The sequence below is a fragment of the Rhinatrema bivittatum genome, chromosome 3, assembly GCF_901001135.1.
Source record: "Rhinatrema bivittatum chromosome 3, aRhiBiv1.1, whole genome shotgun sequence".
NCBI classification, from domain to species: Eukaryota; Metazoa; Chordata; class Amphibia; order Gymnophiona; family Rhinatrematidae; genus Rhinatrema; species Rhinatrema bivittatum.
This window is the reverse complement of record NC_042617.1, coordinates 516,910,193-516,933,948: the sequence shown is the minus strand read 5'-3', so window position 1 is coordinate 516,933,948 and position 23,756 is coordinate 516,910,193. Positions and strand designations below refer to the sequence as shown.

The window sequence follows — 23,756 nt, the reverse complement described above, 5'->3', positions numbered from 1 at the left end:
ACTACCCCTAACCAATTAGGCTTGATACTTCACTTTTATGCAGCTCCAGCACTGCTCTCTACATCAATGGCAGGGGTGGAAGGAAATTTGAACCAAAAAAGTTACCAATAAGGGCCCTGACCTCAGTGGTCAAAGTAACAGATAAGTATGAGAAAAATAACTGTGAAATCTTGCTGGGCAGACTCGATGTGCCGATAGTCTTCGTCTGCCGTCATTTCTATATTTCTTTGTTTCAGTTCAGGAAGCATTCGCCAGCTGTCAGCATGGGCCTACTAGATTCACCTACTAGTCTGCGTCAACCACACCACACCACTATTCTCACAGTAACAATCATTCCCATGAGTGGTTACTCCTTCTTACACTATTTCCAGCTCTCACTTACATAAGTCTAATGGTAAAACAAACATTTTAGGGTAATTTTCAAAGGGACTTGAGTGAGTAAAACAGTGTTTTATCTGCAAAAATGGCCTACAGCAAAAACTGCCTGCCCGATATGCAGATAAACTTAAGCATGTATGTCATGTTTGCCAATAAGTTTACCCAGTCTGAGAACAAGCATTCCCAGAGGCAGGGTTGGGAAGGGGTTTGCACTTATGCACATACTTTTATTTTCAAAAGCACTTATGTTTCCCAGAAAGTTTCTGCACGTTATTTAGTAGGTAGAATTGACTTCCTTCAGCCCTAAAGGGCTGCTTCAGCCACAGACTGTATTACTGCACTTTGTTGTTTTGCAAACTATCTTTCCTGCATTCCAATCAAGAGCTCAAGGTCAGGACCAGAAGCGGACACATTGGATGCCTTGGACATCACTTCCAGGCCCTATGACCCTTTTAAATGAGGCCCAACAGGCATGGACACCACCTCTTAATGAGTCCTTAGGAAGAAAGAGAATTTTTAACTTGATGGATTTACTTTAACTATCTAGATTTCATTTTTGATACTCAGTTCTATACTGTTTAGAATTATGATTCAAACTACTTTGGGATTTCATATGCAAAGTTCGTTGATAGAATTAAGGTAGTGCAGTCCACCCCTCAAGGGGAGATATTCAAATAAATCAAGGGGAAGAATATCAAAAGGAGAGCAGATATGAATAATCTAAGCCCAGTTGATGCGCTTTAACCCCAGCCCCGGACAAACCATTTGTCCGGGCACTCATGGCCACATAACTTACTATAAAGTAAACTCAAAAGTTTGAAGTTTACGATCTGGCCTCTGTGTTTAGAGATGCTACAACTTGGGCCAGTTTGAAAAATACACCTTTGCAGTCCATTGCATGCATCTTACAGATGTCTTTAAAGGATACACATCTTGCCACTGTGCGACTAGTCTAGTGATGGGCATCTGTCCCTCCCGACGAGGCAAAACACGGTTCATGTCAAGGGACCGAAATCTACAGTACTTTTGAACAAAAGTTGGAAATGTTTTGACTAAATCTTTGATGGATTTTTGTTTATTCTGACAAGGATCTCTGCCCTTTTAGCGCTATACTATTGACACATGGATTGTTACCAGTGTGTATACCGCACATCCTCTCCATCCTATAATTTGCTACATACTAAAATATACAATCAATCAATCAATCAATCAATAAATAAATAAATAAAACATCCCCATAACAACCCTCAAAACAATTGAACCCACCATATCTAGAACTATCACCAAAATCATCAATTTATCCCTGACTGAAGGTAATTACCCCAAATGCTTCAAATTTGCTGTTATCAAACCAATTCTAAAAAAGAACAACTTAGATCCTGAAATCCTCGGTATCGTCCCATTTCAAACCTATCGTTCATAGCCAAAACCATCGAAAAAGTCGTGCACACACAACTTGACGACTATCTTGAAACAAGCAACATCTTACCTCCAACTCAATATGGATTCAGAAAAAACCTAAACACAGAATCTCTCCTTCTCTCTCTAAATGATATAATACTAAGAGGCTTCGACAAAGGTGAAAAATACCTACTCATCCTCCTTGACCTCTCAGCTGCGTTCGACATGGTAAACCACAATATACTTTTAGAACGAATGACTCAAATCGGCTTAACTGACACCACCCTACAATGGTTCTCTTCCTACTTATCTGACAGAACCTACCAAGTTTTAATTAATAACAACCCATCCAAAAAGATCAACCTCAACACTGGAGTTCCCCAGGGATCAGCGTTATCCGCAACCCTATTTAACATATACCGTCTCCCCATCTGCCATTTACTAAAAGATAATGGAATCACCCACTTCCTCTACGCTGACAACATTCAACTTCTAATTCCCATCCAAAATTCAATCGAAGACACCTAAAAGAAAACCTCGGCTCTAATTATCTCAATTAAACATCTCCTAAATTCTCTGAAGCTCATAATAAACATAGACAAAACTGAAATAATATTCATGGACAAAAAACCCAATCCAACTCCACCAACCCTGCCTTTACTTGACAAACAAATGAACTCTATACTCCCTACCACCCACACCAGGAACCTCGGAATTATCATCGATAAGAACTTTCATTCAAGAACCACATATCAAATAAAACTAAAGAAGGATATCACAGACTTCTAACCCTAAGATATTTAAAACCGTTTCTTAACTCTTTTGTTTTCAGAACTGTCTTACAACTACTCATCTTCTCCACCTTCGACTACTGCAACTCCTTACTAATTGGAATACCTTATTCAAACCTCAAACCGCTCCAGATTCTGCAGAACTCAGCAGCCAGAGTTCTGACTGAAACAAAGAGAAATGAACACATAACGTCCATATTGATCTCACTTCATTGGCTCCCAATTAAAGCACGCATCGAACACAAATCAATGACCATCATTCATAAAATTCTAAACAGAATCCTCAAAGAAACCTATGTTCAAACAACTCAGGATGTTTAAACATCCCCCCCCCCCCTATCAGAGATGCACATCTGACAACTACAAGAGAAAGAGCCTTTTCCATCACCTCCCCTAAATTTTGGAACTCCCTACCAAAAGATCTGAGAACCCAACCCAACCTCAAAACAGTCAAAAAAGACCTAAAAACATTGCTGTTCCGCAGATTCTACACTGACCTTCACACTTCTGAACATCCTAACTCCCAATCGAGCTTTCATCCAAAAACCTCAAAATAACTTCTCTCCAACCAGAACAAACAAGCCTCCTCCCAATTAATGATACTTTCTGGACTTGAAATGTTTAACCTCTGTTTAATATGCACATTGTTATACTTTTGCACAATTGTTAAAAGAGTTACAATTTAAATTTTGTAAACTGTTATGATGGCTTTACCGAATGACGGTATATAAAACTCAACAAATAAATAAATAAAATACCAAGAATGCCATAGCTTTCCCCCACCCCCTATTATTCCAACTGGAAGTTGGAAATAGCAAAGAATACAATAAGGCAGACCTCTTGGCCGCAGGGACAAGAAAAAGCTGCTAGGCTGTATTTATCAACCCCAACCAAACAACTCGCTGCTAATTCCAGTAGGCTCTTTAGGTAGGGCCCATGTGAATTAAACTTTAAACTTCTGGGCAAGCTAGGAATTGGACTTTCAGTCACCTGGGCTGGAGAGCTTGAGGCAGTATCTACTAGCATGACTCGTATTAAAAAATGTTGTACCCTTCTCCAAAGACCTGTATATTTGGATGAGAATTGAGTGTACCTTCATACGATGCGAACAGCTGGTTCTGCTATCGTGTCTATGAGCCTTTTTCAGGCTTCTAAATCATTAGGTACCTCAATGCTTAGCTGTTAAATTATGTTAATGTCCACTAGGTAGTGCTCTTCAAAGTGACTTTATAACACTGAATGTTGTAATGCTGGCCTTAGCCACCACTTAGCCACCACTTAGCCACCACTTATCTTGTGCTGACAAGCACAAGATAAGTGGTGGCTAAGGCCAGCGTTACAACATTCAGTGTTATAAAGTCACTTTGAAGAGCACTACCTAGTGGACATTAACATAATTTAACAGCTAAGCATTGAGGTACCTAATGATTTAGAAGCCTGAAAAAGGCTCATAGACACGATAGCAGAACCAGCTGTTCGCATCGTATGAAGGTACACTCAATTCTCATCCAAATATAACAGGTCTTTGTTTAATGTATTTGGTTACATGTTATATGATTTTGGGTCTTTTATTTTTGTGAAGTACCCTTCTCCAAGGCACACCATAGCTGTCCATAATGGACTTTTTATGCCTGTAGCAGGAGCAGAATCTTAAGTCACTGGAGTGCTTTGATGCTGTGATGTATGTGACAAGAATCAAAGTGAGATAAAAAAAAATTATATATATATATATATATATATATATGAAACACTAAAATGCAACTGAAAACATCACCACTTGACACTGTCAACAAACCTCAGCACAATTGGATTAGAAAAAAAACATACAGTAATTGACACAAAGAAAAACCTGTCTCAAAATTTAAGTACACAAAGACTGACAGCACAAAAACAGCAAACCTTTAGAGAGAAGGGAAGACTGAAGGTAAGGGATGGAAAATGGAAGTACCTAAGAGGAAAAAGTTCAGAAGAAACATTTTTCTGGCAAGCAGCAAAAAGGAAATGAGGACACTGTCAGATAATGCCAACTTGTGGTCTAAACTCTTGATAACATTGTGAAGCTTTAGAGAAGCTTCTTGCACCAGTAAAACAGATCACATGACATGTCAGTTCTCTGCTGTAAAAACTGCAAGCTCACAATTAAATATCACTTGTTACTAATATTAATTCACTGCATACCATAAAGGGAACCCTTAGGATTGATACACGATTTTGCAGTAGTGCTGCTGGGTCAGCGTGCTGATATAGGATCCAGAGCATGTAGCGGATATAATATCTTTGGTTTTTAGAAGGGTGATTGAACAATGCTTAGGTGCTGGGATAGCTCGGAGGCTCAGGATGCATTTCTGTGGGTATCATGGTGTGGGAAACCCAGTTTTGGATCTCCTAAGGCCTGGACATGGCATGGATCTCCTAAGACCTGGACATGGCATGGAGATAATTCAGACTGGGGATGAAAGAAAGGACAGCTGTTACTAGTGGAAGCCCCTGCCAGCCACAGACTGACACAGAAGTTATGCCACAGACATGCCCTTCTAGCTCTAGGACTAAAGATTGCCTAGTGCCATCTTTGCATACCTCGCAAGGAAGATAATCAAATGAAAGGATAAAAAAGGGGGAATAGGCAAAAACAAAACCGCCTGAATGTGTCTACTTGAATGTAGAGTAGTGCTGGAAGGCTCCTCTTTAAATATGGATAATTATTCATAGTCTTGTGCACCTGGATATTATGTCCTGTGAAATCATCCAATTGAAAGAGGAAGAAAGTCAACATAAAAGACTACCAATCATGAAGGTAAATTTTGATTAATATTAGACAGCTACCCTAAACAACTTCATGAAGCCTAAAAATTATATTCATCTGAGAAGTCCATATTCAGATACATTTAGCTGAATAACTCAAGTTATCCGGCCAAACGCTGACATTTGAATATTTTGGGTACTTATCTGGCTAAACTTTAGCCAGATTTCTGAGAAAGGAGATAAGATAGCCAGCTAAATTATCCTGCTATCTCTGGTCATGTCAAAGAGCTATCCTAAAGTTAGCCAGATAACGTTATCTGGCTATCTTTAAGATAGCCATCCACATTCAACAGTTCAGCTGCCTACTGAATCTCTTCTCCAAAGTTAGCTAGATAAATTTATCCAGCTAACTTTGCAATCCAGCCAGTGACTGAATATGTACTTCTGAATTATTAGTTTCAGAACAAATATATGTAAATGGTGCAGTTTAACTATAAAACAAAGACAGAAAGCAAAAATCAACACAGCAAAGAGTAGCTCTCTATATGATCAGTAGCAGTGAGATAAAAGCCCAAAAGTAAAGCAATTTGAAAAAAAAACAAATTACCATATCATTTTTAGGAGAGGATCAAACAATTATCACAAAATTCTCAAATATATGAACTCAATACAGTAAGTCATTCAGTCTGTATGATTATATTAATGTTGGTTTACACATTAAATATATAGTACTATGTTCAAAAAAAGAATAAACTTGTAATATGGGGAAAGATTATTTAATATGTTCTTTTGGTTGTGGTTTACCTGAACACCTGCTAAATCCTGTAGTTCCTTCAGTGCTGTATCAGTATCCCGAACAAGGATAGTAGACATCCCAAGCTCCCGAGCTGGCTTGAGGTTGGCACCTATGTCATCCAAGAAAATAACCTGGATTCATGGGAAGAGAGTGAGAGTGAGCCACATTAAAGGTGGTAATTTGCTAAACAATAGTCATAACCATCTGTAGACTATTCTCATAAGTGGTTCTTTAAGATGTATTGCAGCCTACAAATACTACTGCATGTGGACACAAGTATACTTTTGGGGTTTTAGCTATCATTTCTGCTGAAATAGAACTGAAAATGACTGATTAAAGCATGTGGGCCACCCAAAACAAAACAGGCAGTATTATAGCAGTGCCCTTAGTAAAGAAAGGCATGAAGATCATTCCTTTAATAGATAAAATTGTTACATGATATACAGGGCCCCAGTCCCCTATGGTTTCATGGCTGCTGGAAGGGCTTGAAAATCCAGCCCTTCCCAGAGAATTGGTTACTTCCCCCAGAATCACCACGGGAGGCCAGGGGCCAAGCTGGGTCTATGAAGCAGAGGCTTGCTGGCAATGCATTTCACATCCTCCTCTTCCCTGACCAGACTGATTCCCTCCTTCACGCCAGCATTGACTGATGGCAGGAGGAGGAGAGCTGTGTAGCACATCAGGCTGCATTCTCCTCATATGCTGTCTGGCAGCAAACTTTTCTTTGAATATGCAGTAAAGCTTACAGCCACATGGTTCACAACAGCAGTCAGACCTGGGAAGCAGAGGAGGACACAGCCTGACGTGCTGCTGCTCTTCTCCTCCTAATGCAGATCAGCACTGAAGGGTAGAGGGATGGAAAGGGGAAATCTGAGGAGGAAAGAGGAGCTGGGGGTTTTGATTAGGGGTTATGAAGAGGGGCTAAGGGGTTTTTTGGGGGGGGAGGAGATGGGTTGTGAAAGAAGAGCTGGGGATGGGGGAGTTTTATGAAAGAGGTAGGGATTATGTGAAAGGGGATGGAGGATTCAGGATTCGTGTGAAAGAAGGACCAGGAAAGAATGGATATGTGCATGCAGAAAGAGGAAGGTAAAAAAAAAGACTGGGTGAGAGGAAATGATAGAGAGGACCAGAGTGGGAATGCAAGGGGGAACAGGGTTGTAGCATAGGGAGAAACATCTCCCTCTCAGCATTCCATCCCCAACATCAAGATCCCAGAATCTCCCTCTACTCTTCTCTTCTCCCTATCCTTGATACAATCTACTCCACCCCCAATCTAGATCTTCCTTCTCCTAATCCGATCTTATCTCTTCCCTCTCCGTGATCCCAGAGATCTCCTCTCTCTCTCCTTTACACTACATCCATACCCGAGATCCCCCACCCATGAAACTTCTAAAAGAACTAAATAAATTACACACACACAGAACAAGTTTGGCAACTGCTTTGTTTTTATTATGGAAATATAAGTTTACATTTCATATGCAAAAGAATAGAGAAATTAACTAACCTAATTATTTCATTTTCCTTAGGGTAGACAGATGGACTCAGTACCAATGGGTTATGTGCTCCTCTGCTAGCAGATGGAGTCATGTTTCAAAGCTGACGTCACCTTAGATATACCCCTGCAGTGACCTCAGCCATTCAGTATTCTCTTCAAAAGCCATTGTGGACATAATATTGAAAAACTTGATCAAAATTTGATTACAACTTGATAAAAAACTATTAAAAACTTGATTAAAAATGGATAACCATAACTGTACTCAACCAAACATAAGTGCTGAATCCCAGCAATATTATAGGTGCCCTGATCTAGGGATAAGGCGACGGTTTACCTGTAACCTCTTGGAATAGAGATCCACCTCATGGGCGATTCTTTGTCACCGTTAATGGGCAGCCATGGGCGTGATGCTGAGTCCATCTGTCTACACTAAGGAAAATGAAATTATCAGGTAAGTAATTTCTCCATTTCCTAGCGTGTAGCCAGGACTCATGACCAATGGAATGTACAAAAGCTACTCCCAAACAGGGCGGGAGGCTGCCCGTGGTCCAGTTAGCACCTCACTTGCAAAGGCTACGTCCTTTCGGGCCCGGACATCCAGGCAATAGAACCTGGAGAAGGTGTGCAAGGAATACCATGTCGCTGCTTGGCAGATATTGATGGGAGACAGTAGCTTAGCTTCCGCCCAGGATACTGCCTGGGCCCTAGTAGAATGAGCATTAACCTGAAAGGGTAATGGCTTCCCTGCCTCTACATAAGCTCCCATGATCATTTCCTTGATCCAGCGAACTATGGTAGCTCACGAAGCTGCTTCGCCTTGTTTCCTTCCACCGTGAATGACAAACAAGTGGTCTGTCTTGGGCACCAGTTCAGAGATTTCTAGATACGGTACTAAAAGTCTACTGACATTTAAGTGGCGTAGGAGACGGTAGTCTTCTGTGTCCTTGTCTATCTAGGGACGGTAAGGAGATGGACTGATTCAAGTGAAACTGAGATTACTTTGGGCAAGAAGGAAGGAATGGTGTGAAGCCTTCAGTTCCGAGATGCGACAAGCCGAGCATATCACCACCAAGAACACAGTCTTCAGCATTAACAGGCGTAGGGAGAGACTGCGCAGCAGTCAAAAGGAAGGTCCTGCTAAAAAGTCCAATACTAGAAGGGAACTGGCCACCATAGGGTGGTCGAAGGTGCTTAACCCCTTTTAGGAAACAGGCCAAGTCTAGATGTGCCGACAGGCGTGTTCCGTTCACCTCACCTCTAAAACAGGAGAGCTGCTATCTGCATCTTCAAGGAGTCGAGGGACAGCCCTTTATTCAGTCCATCCTGTAAAAATTCCAGGACCTTAGGGATTTTGGTCGTCCAAGGGGGCACCCTGCGTTCCCTGTACCAGGCCTCAAATATTCTCCAGATCCGCACATATGCTAAAGGATGTAGAGAACTTCCATGCGCAGAGCAAGGTGGAAACTACTGCTGCCGAATATCTATTCTTCATCAGGTGAGCCCTCTCAAGGGCCAGACCATAAGACAAAATCAAGTTGGGTCCTCGTGAAGGATCGGACCTTGTTGAAGCAGGTCCCTGTGTGGAGGGAGGCATAGGGTGATCTCCACCAGAAGTCTCCGTATGTCTGCATACTATGGGCATCTGGGCCAATCTGGGGCCACTAGAAAGACTAGTTCTTGGTGGCGTTCGATCTTGCAAATGACCTTGCCCAGCAGAGGCCACAAAGGGAAGGTGTACAGCAAAGTCTTCCTCTGGCCAGGTCTGAACAAGAGTCTATCCCTTGAGAATGCTGATCTCTTCTGTGACTGAAGAATCGGGAGACTTTCACATTGTGAAATGTGGCCAACGATCCACCAGGAGCTGAAAGGCTCTGGCTGACAACGTCCATTCTCTTGGATCCAGACTCTCCCTGCTGAGAAAGTCTGCTCTGATGTTGTCTTTTCCTGCGATATGGGAGGCAGAGATCCTCTGTAGATTGAACTCCACCCATTCCATAAGGGAATCTATCTCCAGAGATACTTGCTGGCTTTTAGTTCCTCCCTGGCAGTTGATGTAGGTTACAGTTGTTGTGTTGTCCATCATCATGTGGACCGCCTGGCCCTGGAGTCTGTGGCTGAATTGTAGACATGCTAATCTGATGGCTCAGGCTTTTAGGCGGTTTATGTTCCAGCTCGCCTCTTCCTTGGTCCAAAACCCCTGGATTGTCAATTCCTGACAGTGAGCTCCCCACCCTCGGAGGCTTGTGTCCGTCATGAGGTCTGGCCAATTGGGTTGGACAGGCTTACACCCTTGCTTAGGTGAACTTTCTGTAGCCACCACTGGAGCTGAGAACATACTGCTATCGATAGGTGGAGGCAAATCAAATAGTCTTGAGACAGTGGGTTCCAAAATGACAGCAGGGAGAGTTGGAGTGGACGCATATATGCCCTCGCCCTCAGTACTTCCTCCAGGGTTGATGCCATCATACCAAGGACATGAAGATAGCTCCACACCCTGGGGTGCATTGTGCTTGTCAACAGACGCACTTGGCACATCAGCTTCCTTATCCTCGAGGGTGGTAGGAAAACTTTGTCTTGTTTGGTGTCGAACCAGACTCCCAGATAGTCTCAAGCCCTCCCAGTCCTTAGAGTGCTTTTATCCATGTTCACAATCCAACCAAGCTCCTGAAGCAGGGAGGTCACCCTGCTGGTCACCTGAAGGCTCTCTTCTAATGACTTCAACCGGATCCACCAGTCATCCAAGTAAGGGTGCAGTAGGATCCCTTCTTTCCTCAGTGCCACCGCCACAACCACCATAATTTTGGAAAGTGTTTTGGGAGTGGTGGCCAGGCTGAAGGGCAACGCTCAGAACTGATAATGGCGGACCAGTACCACAAAGCGTAGGAAACACTTGTGGTCTTGTCAGATTGGAATATGAAGGTAGGTCTCCAAGAGGTCCAGGGAGATAAAGAACTCTCCTGGTTGTATGGCCATTATGACTGAGCATAGAGTTTCCATGCGGAAATGAATTATCCGTAGATGACTATTGATGCTCTTCAGGTCCAGGAAGGGGTGAAAGGAACTGTCCTCCTTGGGTACGATAAAATAGATGGAATAATGCCCCATATTTTTCTGGGGTGTAGGTACTAGAATTATAGCCCTCAAATTGAGGAGTCTTATCAAGGTAGATTCCACTTCCAGTTTCTTGTTCTGGGAGAGGCAAGGGGACATCATGAATATGTCCCAAGGGACGCTGCAAAACTCCAGAGCATATCCTTCTCATTTGATATCCAGTACCCATTTGTCAGTTGTGATCTCGACCCACCGCTGATAGAAGAGGGATAGTCAACCCCCTATCTCCTTGTCCCGTGGATGAGTTGGCAAAACTTCATTGGGAAGTTCGGGCCAAACCTGAACCCGAACCAGCCCCTCTTTTTGGTTGCCGGCTCTGAAAGGACTGAGATCTTCGAGGGCTGAGATGTCTGAAATGACTAGGTTCTGTAGGGCCGAAAGCATTGGGAGCCCCTGGCCCAACACCTCATAGGCGAGGGGCACTGTGGCCTATATCTCTTATCTTCTGGTAGCCATGGCACTGGAGATTCACCCCACTTACTGGCTAACTTTTCCAATTTGCTTCTGAATAGGAGGGATCCCTTAAAGGGCATCTTTAAGGGATCAAACAAGCTTTCCCCTAGAGCCAAGAACATGAAGAAAAGTCTTTTCAAGCCCACAACGATTTATTCAGATCTATTATTTTCTTCCTTTTTTCAATCAGAAATTTACACATGCTGACTACATACATACTACATACATATACTCATATTGACTTCATATTTTCCATGTTATTTATTGATTTATTAACTGCATGTTTATTAACGGTTCAATATCATACACTATTTGCTTACTTCGATTAATTTGTTCAATGTTAAAACTTCTTTTTTATTCTGTTCCATGTAAACCGCTAAATGTAGCGATAGTTACTGTTCCTTGTGAACTGGGGTGATATGTATATTATACAGGAACCTCCGGTATATAAATTATTTTAAATAAATAAATAATAAATCTTTGTGAAATTTGCCTTAGAGGTCGCGTCCGCTGACCAATTTTGCAGCCATAGTTGTCTTCTGGCCGCTACCACTGAGGCCACTCCCCTGGCCGAGGTACGAACTAGGTCAGAGCTCGCGTCAGCTAGAAAGGCCGTGGTGGGCTCCATTGCCTCTCTGGAATGCTCCCCTGAGTTATCTGCCGAGAGAGAGAGAGAGAGAGAAGCAGGCACAAGCAAGATACCAGGGCACAACAGGAAGCAATCTGTAGTGTCATTGCTGTGGCCTCAAAGGCTTGCTTAAGGATGGACTCCAACTGCCTATTACGTGTGTCCTTCAAGGCCGCTCCTCCCTCCACTGGAATAGTTCACTTTGAAACGGCACAGACCAGGGTGCCCACTTTGGAGAAACACAGGCATTCTCTGGCCATCAGGTCCAGAGGGTACAGGGCCTCCAATGCCCAACCTCCTTTAAAGCTGGCTTCCAGGGCATCCCATTCCAGGTCAATCAACTCCTGGAAGGCTTCCAGCATCAGAAAATAGCAAGAGGCTTTCCATAGACACCTGGAGGTGATGTTTCTTTGGTTCCATCGTTGGGTCCATGCCGGAAACTCCCAGAGTCTACAGGGTCTGGGAAACCAGTGCCAACAATTCATCTCAATGGAAAAACCGTAACATAGTCTGGTATGGCTCCAAGCCTGGAGGGATTTCCCCCTCTTCCAACGAGTCTGCATCCCCTTTGTCATCCATGGTGTCTGGGTCCCTGTCAGGGATACCCTCGGTGAGATGAGCCATGACCCGAGTCATGCCGATAGGGCTGGGAGGAAAAGGCCTTCCCGGCTAGGGCTCAGTCTGGGCAGGGCAGCAGCTGCCTGAGCCTGAACAAAGGCTTGAAGGCCCTGAAAGAATTCCACCCAAGAAAAGGCCACCAGGTCCATACCTAGCCCAGGAGGAACAGGGGAAGGTGCCGCTGAACTGCCCTCTCCCAAGGCGGACGCAGCCCCGGGACTGCTCAAATCCAGGGAGCTACCAGATAAGGTCATGGATGACCCATCTTCCGACTGGGAGAGACCAGCTTGGAGAAGTTCTGGGAGTCTAGTCCTCCCTGGGCCTCCTCACAGTGCTGACACAGGAAGGATTCTAGGTCAGACCTTGTAGGCAGCACAAATAATGTGTCGCTTGTGCTTCTTTGCTGCTGGACCCATAGTTAACTGTAACTTGTGGGTTCATCCGACTAGCGCTTGGACTCGAGCACACACAGGTCTGCCCGGATGCACTTTAAGAAGAAGCACCCCTAAGCATCCGGATGTGTATGAGCGTATACTCATTATGTGTGCTGGTGTGTGCACAGGTATGCGTGCATTAGGCGCACAGCAGGGCCGACTCGCACTGCGAGTACCAACAGTCTATAGGGGAAAATGGCACAGCATAAACCCGCGTGTAAGATGGAGTCGCCACGGCCTGCCACGTGGAACACCCACCGAGCCTGAAGCGGCCAATCAGAGGGCCGCTCAACCCACTCGGAAACCCCGTTCCCTTGCCCCAACGGGATCGGGAACGTCGTCATTATGGCACGCTGAGCAAGAAATTGGAGAAGAGACTTACCGAAGCCCTTCCAGTTTCTGAATTGGAGGAATCCTTCAACTTACCTGGGCTCTACACTTACCAGCTAAGTACAGAGACTGTCTTCGGCTGAGGGGGGAGAGGGCTTTGGCAATCACCGCCACGCTCGGCTTCCTGCACTTGCTGCCTTTCAGCTGCTTCAGCAGCAAGTCCACACCAGAAAACCAGCTACCGGGACCAAGGCACACCTCTGTGGGATCTGGGAAATCGCCTCCGGAATTCTCAACTGGAGGAGGGACCTTTAGGTATCACCGCAGGAGAGAGGGGCTCAATCTTCTCCAATTTAAAGGTAAATTTTCCTTCTAACAAGTACTGCAATCCCACTAAACCAACAATGCTGGTTTAGGGAAAAGCATGTCCACATCTACTAGGAGAGATATTGAATGGCTGAAGTCACTGCAGGGGTATATCTCTAAGGTGATGTCACCTTTGAAACTTGACTCCTTCTCCATCTGCTAGCAGGGGAGCACAAAACCCATTGGTCCTGAATCCATCTGGCTACACGCTAGGAAACAAATTATGTAAATGTGTAGCATAATTGCTGCAGAATTCCCTAACTTGCTGCAAAATCAACCTCTGAACTGCCTCAAGAAACTATGGGCTTTGATAATACAGTATTAATTCACTAATGGCCTGATTTACCATGTTTTTTCCCCCCCTGGGCCCTAAATGTCTTATTGTGCTAAAATCAAAAGTAGAACTTAACACCTATAGTATCTGTTAGGATGAAACCAAAATGTATTTGTGACTAATGGTAAAATACATGCATGCACCAGTTTGGGGCCTGAACTGTCGACAACCTTAGCTAAAGTTTGATCAATAAATATCATAGACCTTGCAATGGCCACTTACTCTCATAAGCCAACAAACCTATAGCATATACTTTTGAAAATTAGATATGAAAAAACTGCAAGTGTGAAACCAAGCTGAATATTTTAGCTTACAGAATCCCCTTTAGGAGTACTGCCATTCTTTCATCAGTATGTGCAGTCATATTTTCTCAGAAGATAAGAAATGCTACTAAACATCACACTGATGAGTTATGTAATTGGTCATGTGCCTGCTGAAGAAGCTACTCCCACATTTTAGAAATTTAAGAGTCATTGTAATCACCTGTCCTCTGTTTCTTTTCAGGTGCTTGAAAGAGAAAAAGCACTTCTCTGGACCTCCTCCATATAGCTCTGTAACATATCCTTCATAGTTCCTTTACTTTTTCAACCTCAGAAAGATCAAATTACACCAGTATTTTACCAGGTCTCTATAGTTGCAGGAATTGGCTCATACGTTTTTGAGTGTATTAGTTTCATAAGCTTTTTCTTATACTTGAGAATCTGTTCATTGTGTTACTTTATTTCAAGAACAAATGGAGTTCAATAAGAATTGGATAATGGTCACAATTGACATCACTGTACTTTATACCAACACAAGCCGTTAAGCCCGTTAAAACGGGCTACATCCCTCTGTCTCTCACCTCCCCCTCTTTCTCTCTCCCCTCACTCTTCACCACCCCCTCCCTCACCCACTCCTCCCCACCCTCCCTCTCCTATCACTCAGTCCCTCCCTCCCACTCAGTCTCACTCACTCCCTCCCCCCTCTCTCCCTCCCTCTCACTCACTCAGTCCCACTCACTCTCACTCAGTCCCCACTCCCTCCCTCCCTCTCCCTCAGTCCCACTCCCTCCCTCCTCTCCCTCAGTCCCACTCCCTCCCTCCCACTCTCTCCCTCAGTCCCACTCCCTCCCTCAGTCCCTCCCCCTCACTCAATCCCTCCCTCCAGTCACTCCCTCCCTCCCCCCTCCCTCTCACTCACTCAGTCCCACTCACTCTCCCTCAGTCCCACTCCCTCCCTCTCTCTCCCAGTCCCACTCCCTCCCTCAGTCCCCCCTCTCCCTCTCACTCAGTCCCCTCTCCCTCAGTCCCTCCCCCTCACTCAATCCCTCCCTCCCACTCAGTCCCTCCCTCTCACTCAGTCACTCCCTCCCACTCTCTCTCTCCGTCCCTCCCTCCCACTCAGTCTGTCCCTCCCTCTCTCTTCTCCCTCCCTCGCTACCGCCCGCTACCGCCGTCGCCGCTACCCGCCGTCGCTACCGCCGCCGCTCGCTACCGCCGTCGCCGCCCGCTGCCGGGTACCGCCGCCGCCGCCCGCTGCTGCCACTGGACGCCGCCATTGTTTTTTCTTTCTGAAGCTGCCTCAGAGCGACGTGCTCGCCCGCACATGCGCGGTAGAGCTGGTCTCTACTGCGCATTTGCGGGCCGTCGGTCACAGGCCATTTATAAGGTAGATACCACAAGGGTCACATATAACTATTATAGAGAGGTTTTTACAGTAGACTAATATTTCAGAGACAGAATTCATATGCAATTTAGCTTCAACAGCATTAATAATTTTTTTCAAATTTGGGGATGTTTACTATCAACAAGGCACCACAATGGGGGCCACCATGGCTCCCTCGGTGGCTTGGCTTTATGTAGTAACATTTGAAAATACTTGTCACTATAACTCACCATTTTGGTCAAAAATAAAGTGTTGGAAACATTTCAAGGTCCATATTCAAAAGCTATTTAGATGGATAACTCAAATGTTAGTCATCTAAATAGCAAAATCGGCATATTAAAAGTCAGGGGCATTCCGAAGGCAAGCAGGAGGCATTTTGGGAAGGAGGGGAGTTAGCAGCTAACTGTAGTCCTGCTTCTGACTTTCCGGCTGGGTATATTCAGCGGTATGACCGTACCACTGAATATATTTATTTATTCAAACAACTTATATTCTGCTGATCCACAAATCTCAAATAAATAATGCAAGAGACCTAGGTGGACTCTCCATAAAAGCAAGTTTGCTTACCGTAAATGGTGTCTTCTGTAGATAGCAGGGTGAATTAGCCATACTGACTGGGAACGTCCTCTAGGTGGTGGAGCTCCTCAAAGCATACAAAGCTCTGCTCTGTGTGCCTGTGTGTGTCCTCTCCCACGTGGCTCCCAGCTTGCCTCAGTCTGTTATCTAAGCTTGTACTGCACGATTAGGAAACTGTCTGGGGAGGTGGGTAGGTTAGCATGGCTAATTCACACTGCTATCTACGGAAAACACCATTTATGGTAAACAAACTTGCTTCCCACCCCCCACCCAAACAGCCTGAATTAGCCATGCTGCCTGGGAGTCCCCAGCTGGAAGGTTGAGCGCCTCATGGTTTCTGGAAATGGTGCATCGTCCATTCTGGTTCTTGTAGGAGGTGCGCTCAACCTGGTACTCCGTTGCGGGCAGTCTCTTTATTTGTCCCTGCCAGAAGGAAGGCTCGACCCACCACAGCGTCTGCAGCCGCCTGCTGTTTGAGGCAGTAGTGTGAAGCGAAAGTATGCAGCGACGACCTCGTGGTGGCTTTGCAAATGTCCTGGATAGGCACCTCGTTTAGGTGGGCGATGGAGGCTGCCATTGCTTTGACTTGGTGGGCCTTTGGTGAGGTAGACAGGGTTTCCCCATCTTCTCTTGTAACAGAAGAGGATTCTTTGGGAGATCCAAGACTATACGGTTTTCTTGGAGTCAGTGAGTCCGGGAGCGTTCGGGTTAAAGGAGGCAAAGAGTTGGGAGGCCCTGGACTCCGAGTATTTGCATCATTTGTAGTAAGTTAAGGCACATTTGCAATCCAGCATGTGAAGCCATCTTTCCATTTTGGATTTGTGCGGTTTCGGGAAGAAGGTCGGTAATGTGATTGTCTGGTTAAGGTGGAATGCTGATACCACCTTGGGGAGGAAGGAAGGATGAGTTCTTAATGTCATCTTATCATAGTGGAACTCCAGGTATGGTGAATAGTGGACCAACACTTGCAGTTCACTGACCCTCCTTGCTGAGGTGAGGGTGACCAGGAAGAGGACTTTCCAGGAGAGATACCTGTGATTGCTGTCCAGAGGTTCAAAGGGCAGGAGCATCAATTGTTCTAGAACTAGGCTGAGATCCCACAGAATTGGTGGCTTCTGAACTGGTGGGCGCAGCCATAGAATGTCCTTCATGAATCTGGAGACAAGCAGGTGGCCTGACACTGGGAAGCCATCATGAGGGAGGTGGTAAGCTGAGATAGCGCTGACATGTACTCTGACAGATGCCATTGGAGTCCCGACTAGAATAAAAAGTGGAGGTATTCCAGCAGGTGTTCCAGAGGGCAGGAGAAAGTGTCTACTAAGTGCTCTCCATACCGAGTATCTGGTCCACTTGGCTTGATAGTTTTTCCTGGTGGAGTACTTCCTGGAGGACACCAATACATCTTGAATTGGTAGTGGTAAATTTAGGTATGTCAATACTGTCCTTTCAATCTCCACACTGTGATATGGAGGAGCGCATGGGGTAAAGAAGGGATGCTCTGTCCTGTGGTGATAGGTTCCAAGCCTGCCCGAGGGGCACTGGCTGCCTGGTTGATAGGCAGTCTAGTTAGGTGTACCACGGTTGCCGGGGCCACACCGAAGATATGAGAATAAGATTGGCTCTGTCCATGATGCACTTCTGGATGGTCCTCGACATGAGAAGTATGGGAGGGGGGAAGTGGAAGGCATATGGCAGTCCTTCCGTCCAAAAGATGAGGAAAGCGTCCTGTGCTAGGCAGTGCATGCTGGGGTAGACTGAGCAGAACGCGGGCACTTTTCTGTTTTCCGTGGCGAAGAGATCTATGGAAGAGAGGCCCCACACAAGAGAGGCCACCTTCTGGCTGAGTTCCCATTCATGGGGATGGAAAATCCTGCTGAATCTGTCTGCTCTTGAGTTTCCTATACCGGGGAGGTAAGTCGCTTGGAGTGCGATGGACTCCCCTTCTGCCCATTCCAAGATGCATATGACTTCTCGGCAGAGCCTCCATGAACCGGACCCCCCTTCCTCATTTATGTAAAATATCGCCACCTAGTTGTCTGTGTGGACCATGACGGTCTTTCCCCGTAGGGCATCCTTGAACATTGTCAAGGCATACCTGATCGCTCACAGTTCCATCGGCCTTGGGTTTGAAGCTGATCTATGAAGGCACTCCAGCCTTTGCTCGAGGCATTTATGGTCAGGATGACCTGATGAGCCAGCTGTCGAAAAGGCATTCCCATGAACAGTGTCTTAGGGCGCAGCCACCACTGAAGATCTCTTTTCATGCTCATGGCGACCTTGACTTGTCGTGACAGGGGATGCAGATGCTGTGTCCACTGTGTTTTCAGGCCTCCTGTAGTCAGCGCATATGTAAGAGCATGTGTGGTATCGCGTAGACTGACACTGCCATATGTCCCAGAATGGTCAATACTTGTCGGGCTGGGGTATTTGTGGCCGCCAGCAGTTGTGTAGCCAGGGTCCAGAGAACATGCCCCCTGGATTCCGGCAGGGACTCCTTGCCTACTTTCGTGTCGATTACTGCCCCAATAAATTGCAGTTTGGGTTGGTTGTAGGTTGGACTTTTCATAGTTGACCAGCAAGCCCAACCCTTTCAGGCATCAGATGGTGATTTGTAGGCTGCGTTGCAGGGAGGATGAGTCCAGGGCAACTAGCAGTCAGTCATCAAGGTAAGGAAACAGCTGTATTCCCTGTTTCCTGTGGTGGGCCACCACCACTGCTAGGCATTTGGTAAAGACTCTCGGGAACGACGAAAGTCCAAATGGGAGTACTTTGTACTAGAAATGGCGTTCATTGACCTGAAAGCTGAGGTACTGCCAACAGGCATGGTGAATGGGGATATGGGCATAGGCCTCCTTTAGGTCTAGCACGCTCATCCAGTCGTTGGGCTGTAAAATGGGTAGGATGGACTTGAAGGAAGTCATCTTGAACTTCTCCTTGCAAATGAATCTGTTGAGCATCCATAGACCCAGGATGGGGCAAAGGCCTGCCGATTTCTTGGGAATGAGGAAGTATGGGGAATAAAATCCCTGATTCTGCAAGGAAATGGGAAGTCAGTGGATGCAGCCCTGGTGAAACAGTCTGGAGATTTCCTCCTTGAGGGCATTCCCACTGCGCGCTCCGTCCCCCTGTAGCTGCTTGAGATGCAGGAGGATCGGTGTTTTGAAATTCAGGGTATAGCCCTCCTTGATGATCTGAAGTACCCAGTGGTCGGTAGTAATTTTCTCCCAGGACTGATAAAAATGGGAGTCTTCCTCCCACAGTTAGCGGTGGAGATGGTTTGGGTATTTATAAAACCCCTGCTGGGGTTTGGGGTTGGTTGGGTCCACGGGGGCCAAGTGGAAGGCGCGGGTTGCATTGTAGACTACGGTTTTGTGCTTGCTGTGGTTGTGGTCCCCTGGGTGGTTGGTACAACTGTGGGCAAAAGAAGGGGTAAAAGTCTACCCATACACGATGAACATGTGGTGTCTGGGGGGCAAAATAATATATTCTTCCGGATGATTGATCCCTCGGAGAAGTAAGGGACTGCACCGCGACGTTCCGTTCTTTTAGCTGGGTCACTGTCTCCCGTAGCTTATCTCCAAAGAGGCTGTCTGGGAGACAGGGGAGGTCGGCAAGATTCTCATGGACATCCTCCCTGATAGTGCTCACCCACAGCCACGCCAAACATCTGGCTGCGATAGCCCCCACTGAGATTCTAGCTGATATATCAAATGCCTCATAAATGGTGTGGAGCAAGTAGCATAGGCCTTCCTTCATCATATGCAGCTGGGCCAGTGGGTTGCCATCCAGGTCAGCACTCATCACCACAGGCTTCAGGGATTAGAGACATTCGCACAAGTACTGGGTGATATAAGACTGGTGCTGCTGCATCTTGCCATTCAGCATTGAAGCCTGGAAAGTATGGCTTCTAACGCTGTCCAAATACTGTTGTCGCTCTCTGGAGGGGTATCAGAGTGCAGCAGAGACTCCTTCGCTCTCTTCATGGCTGACTCCACTACGATGGAAGCGTGGGGAAGCTGGACCATGGTATAAAAGGGTGATGTGCGCATGTGGAACATCAAGTCTGTTTTGCGGAATGTCGCTGCCCCAACAAGAGAGTGTGCCACATTCTGGTCATTACCTCATCCAGGACCGCATGTGAGGGTAACGCAGTTGGTTGTGCAGGTATCTCTAATACCTTGAGTATACCAGGACTTCCGCCCAGGGTTCCGGCACCTTCCTGGTTTCTATATTGAGGACACTCCCCACCTTCTCCACAAACTTGGAATAAGGGAGGTCCTCTGGCAGGGAGATAGCTCGAGGATGTTCCTCGAACCAGGAGATATGGAAACATCCTGCAATGCATCTTGAGGGAGGCTTAGCATCGGTCGGTCGAAGCCTTCACTCTTTGGAGGTGGAGTCCTGCGGGAGGAATGCTCTCCCTGCCTATAATGTTGTTCCAGTAATGACAGAAAATGTGTCAGTATTTGCAAGATTTGTGTCATCTCCTGGGAGATCAGAGTTTCCTGTGGTCTAGGGGAGGGTTCCCTTGGGAGGCCCTCTGGGGGCAATGCTGCCAATAGAATATCAGAGCCTGGGCCTCTGGGTTGAATGGGTGCCTGTCCTACATGGGGGCCTACTTGTGCCTTTTTTTCCAAGGGCTCTTGAAGATATGACCCTTCTCGTTTGCGCCTCAATGCTGAAGACAGGTCGGAGAAAACCCTGGATGAATGGGAAGACGCCGTTGACCCGTGGACTGATGTTGGTTCCAAGTCTGAGAATACGAGCTCCAGATCTAGAACAGGGGCCCTGTGCAAGGCTGGCGGCTGGGCTGTAAATGACAAGCCCTTATCTACTAGAGAGGTACATGGAACCCGATGGTCTGTGGGTCTCCCTTGCTTCGATGTGCTCTTTGCCAATGCATAATGGTGCGACAACCAATGCTCTCCAGTGCCTCGATCCTGCGTAGTGTTTCTTATGCCTCGACCTATGCGCGTTGGCGAAGCATCGTGCGTCACCCAAGACTTGCCTGGGTCATGGAAGCTGCAGATCTTCCAGCGCTCCCTGCGTCGAGATGGCGTGGGTGCAGTTCTGCAGGGCCCTTGGTCACCTGAGAGGCCTGCTGGGGAGGCCCTTTTTTTTTTTACCTCAGTCTCAGGGTTTCCCAGCTGGGCCCCGGAGAGGACTGAGTGGATCCTCGAGATGGCTCTGGAGCGTAGGATCCTGACGCTGCCTCCTTCAGCTTCTCTATCTTCGCTAGGATGGGTCATGGTCTGGCCCCAGGCAAATTTAACAGCGTACATGGCCATCTGTTACAGACATCACCTTGCCACACTGGCAAAACAAAGCCAGGCGACCTCGGCATTATCACTTTGCTGTTTTGCAGCAGAGTAATCAAAGTTGTAGCCAAAAAATGGCAACAGTGTAGGAGCTCCGCATCCAGCCTGCAACGCGGAAGAACAAGACTGAGGCAAACTGGGACCCGCGTGGGAGAGGACACACAGAGCAGAGCTCTGTGTGTCCTCTCCCACGGAGGCACACTACTAACTAGTGCTTCAAAAATGAGTACTATGGGGGTCTCTTCCACTGGAGAAAAGCATGGTGAGGTTTAAAATACAGGCCCTCGATTTATAGAAAAATTTATGTAATATATAATTTGCTAGATCAGCTCCCTCTTGTTTTGTACTTAGAAAGCAGGAATTGATATGTTATAATATATTTACTTAGAGGTTTATGTAACTATAATGCCATATACCTGCTCTCTTTAATATATTCAATGTTATTAATTGGATAATGTATCATGAAAAATTAATAAATAAAGATTTAAAATACAGGCCCTCGATAAGCAACTGAGTGCAGAATTCCAATTAAATTTTGTAATTCAGCTCAATTCCTCTAAATTCGAGAACCTGAAACCTTACCTCACCTATAGAAACAACCTGGACAAGGAAAAAAAAAACAGTTTTGAACGCTTGGGCAGTTCAATCCTTGAAACGTAGAATATAAATCTAATAATAATAATAATGTTATTTGAAGTTGTTTGCCAGGTTTTGCACTCAGAGCTAGTATGCTTCACAGTGATTCACCACCTGATTTCAACTTCTACAAGTGACAGACCCAAGCTTGAAATAACTCTATAAATAATTAAGGAAAGTTACCCTGAGTAGAGGCTACATGTGTATAGTATTCTGAAAGAATTATTCCTTCCATTTTAGTCTCATTTGCTTTATTCACATAAAATAATTTCAAATATGCTCTCTACAAGTTCCTCTGAGATGTTATCTTTGTTTAAAAAAAAAAAAAAAAAGATGTACTCACCTCTTGTGGTTCAGCCTTCAACATTTCTAATGCATATTTGTAAATTTGTGGTTCTGGTTTCCTCATTCCAATACGGCAAGACTCAATAAGCATATCAAAGTGTTTTCTTATCAAACACAGAAATTGTGCAGGGAGGTCTCTATGAGAGCTGTCATCTATCCAGTTGTTTGTTAAAACACAAGTCTTAAACCCTAATTTGTAAGAGATTGAAAAATGAAATACTGTCAAAGATTTTAACACAATAATCCCTAAATTAAGGCAGAACAGAACATACTAGACATTAACTAATGTGCAATTTATTTCACAAGTATGTTTTATTTTAATATCACAGATTTAACTCAAGAACCAGAAAAGATCCTCAGAATACAGGCAACTCTGTGCCATCTCCTTTAACAGCCAACTAATTATTAGACTTTTCCATTCAGAAAGTCATAGATTTGATAAATTTTAAATGGTCATTACAACAATCTTGAAACCTCTTATTCCATGATTTGAAAGGGTCAAAACTATCCCAGAGTCTAGAAGCATTACAAATTTGAATGAGCAAGACTGCCAAATCTATTTTTCCACATGTATCTTATATAAACCTTTCCATATAGAGCTACATTTCTTACTGAATGTGGCAGGATCTATATCCCACACAGCAAGGAACAAGCAGCAGGTAGTGGCCAGGGCCCAGAAGAGGCTTACTGAAGACCCCGCAAGAAAGCGTTAGGATCAGAAGTAGGAATTGCACTTGGAGAGCGTAATATTCTGACAGTCCACACAGGGCTACATTGTCAATGCTATCGGACAGGCTAAATCTCAAACAGGTCAATCCAGTACCGAGCGGTAGGAAGAGCTGCGTTAGTGCCCGGCGCACCCGCGGTTGCCGCACGCACAGTGTAGCTCACCTACCGCTCGATCCTGTATGTAGATAGCTTGCTAATGCAAGCTGCGTCTTAGACGTGTCCGTGAAGCTCTATACAGTAAAACGGGTTGCGCGGGCCTAACGCTTCAAGGACGCGCTGGTATCTGTCATTTCAAATGTCATTTCAAATGACAGGTACCAGGAAGTGGACAGTTCTCCGACGCTCAGGATTGTCAGCCCTCTCTCCCCTCCTCCCGAAGCAACAAAAGCGAAAAAAGCGAAAAAAAAAAAAAGTTGCAAGAGAGAGAGGGGAGAGAGGACAGGCAATCCTAAGCTCGGGATGGCCAGTCCCTCTCCCCTCCTCCCGAGGCAAGGCGCGAAAAGCAGCCTTGCTCCGGGAGGAGGGGAGAGAGGATTGGCAGTGTGAAGTGACCAAGCTACTTACTTTTTTTTGCAGCCCTCCGGAGGAGACTGCCATCAGCAGAAACAGATCGCGGCTCCCCTGCCTCCCG

The 23,756-nt window shown here is 45.7% G+C and overlaps 1 protein-coding gene across 1 annotated transcript in view; it reads right to left on the bottom strand.

The window, feature by feature from the left end:
* The window catches only part of EPHX2 (epoxide hydrolase 2), a 277,061-nt gene that overhangs the window by 181,761 nt on the left and 71,544 nt on the right, over positions 1-23,756 (bottom strand). Inside the window, exons 4-5 of the mRNA XM_029596221.1 lie at positions 22,395-22,585; positions 6,117-6,239 (exon numbers count right to left, since the gene is read on the bottom strand). Of these exons, the coding sequence (XP_029452081.1) occupies positions 6,117-6,239; positions 22,395-22,585 (314 nt within the window). The remainder of the gene's footprint in view (positions 1-6,116; positions 6,240-22,394; positions 22,586-23,756) is intronic.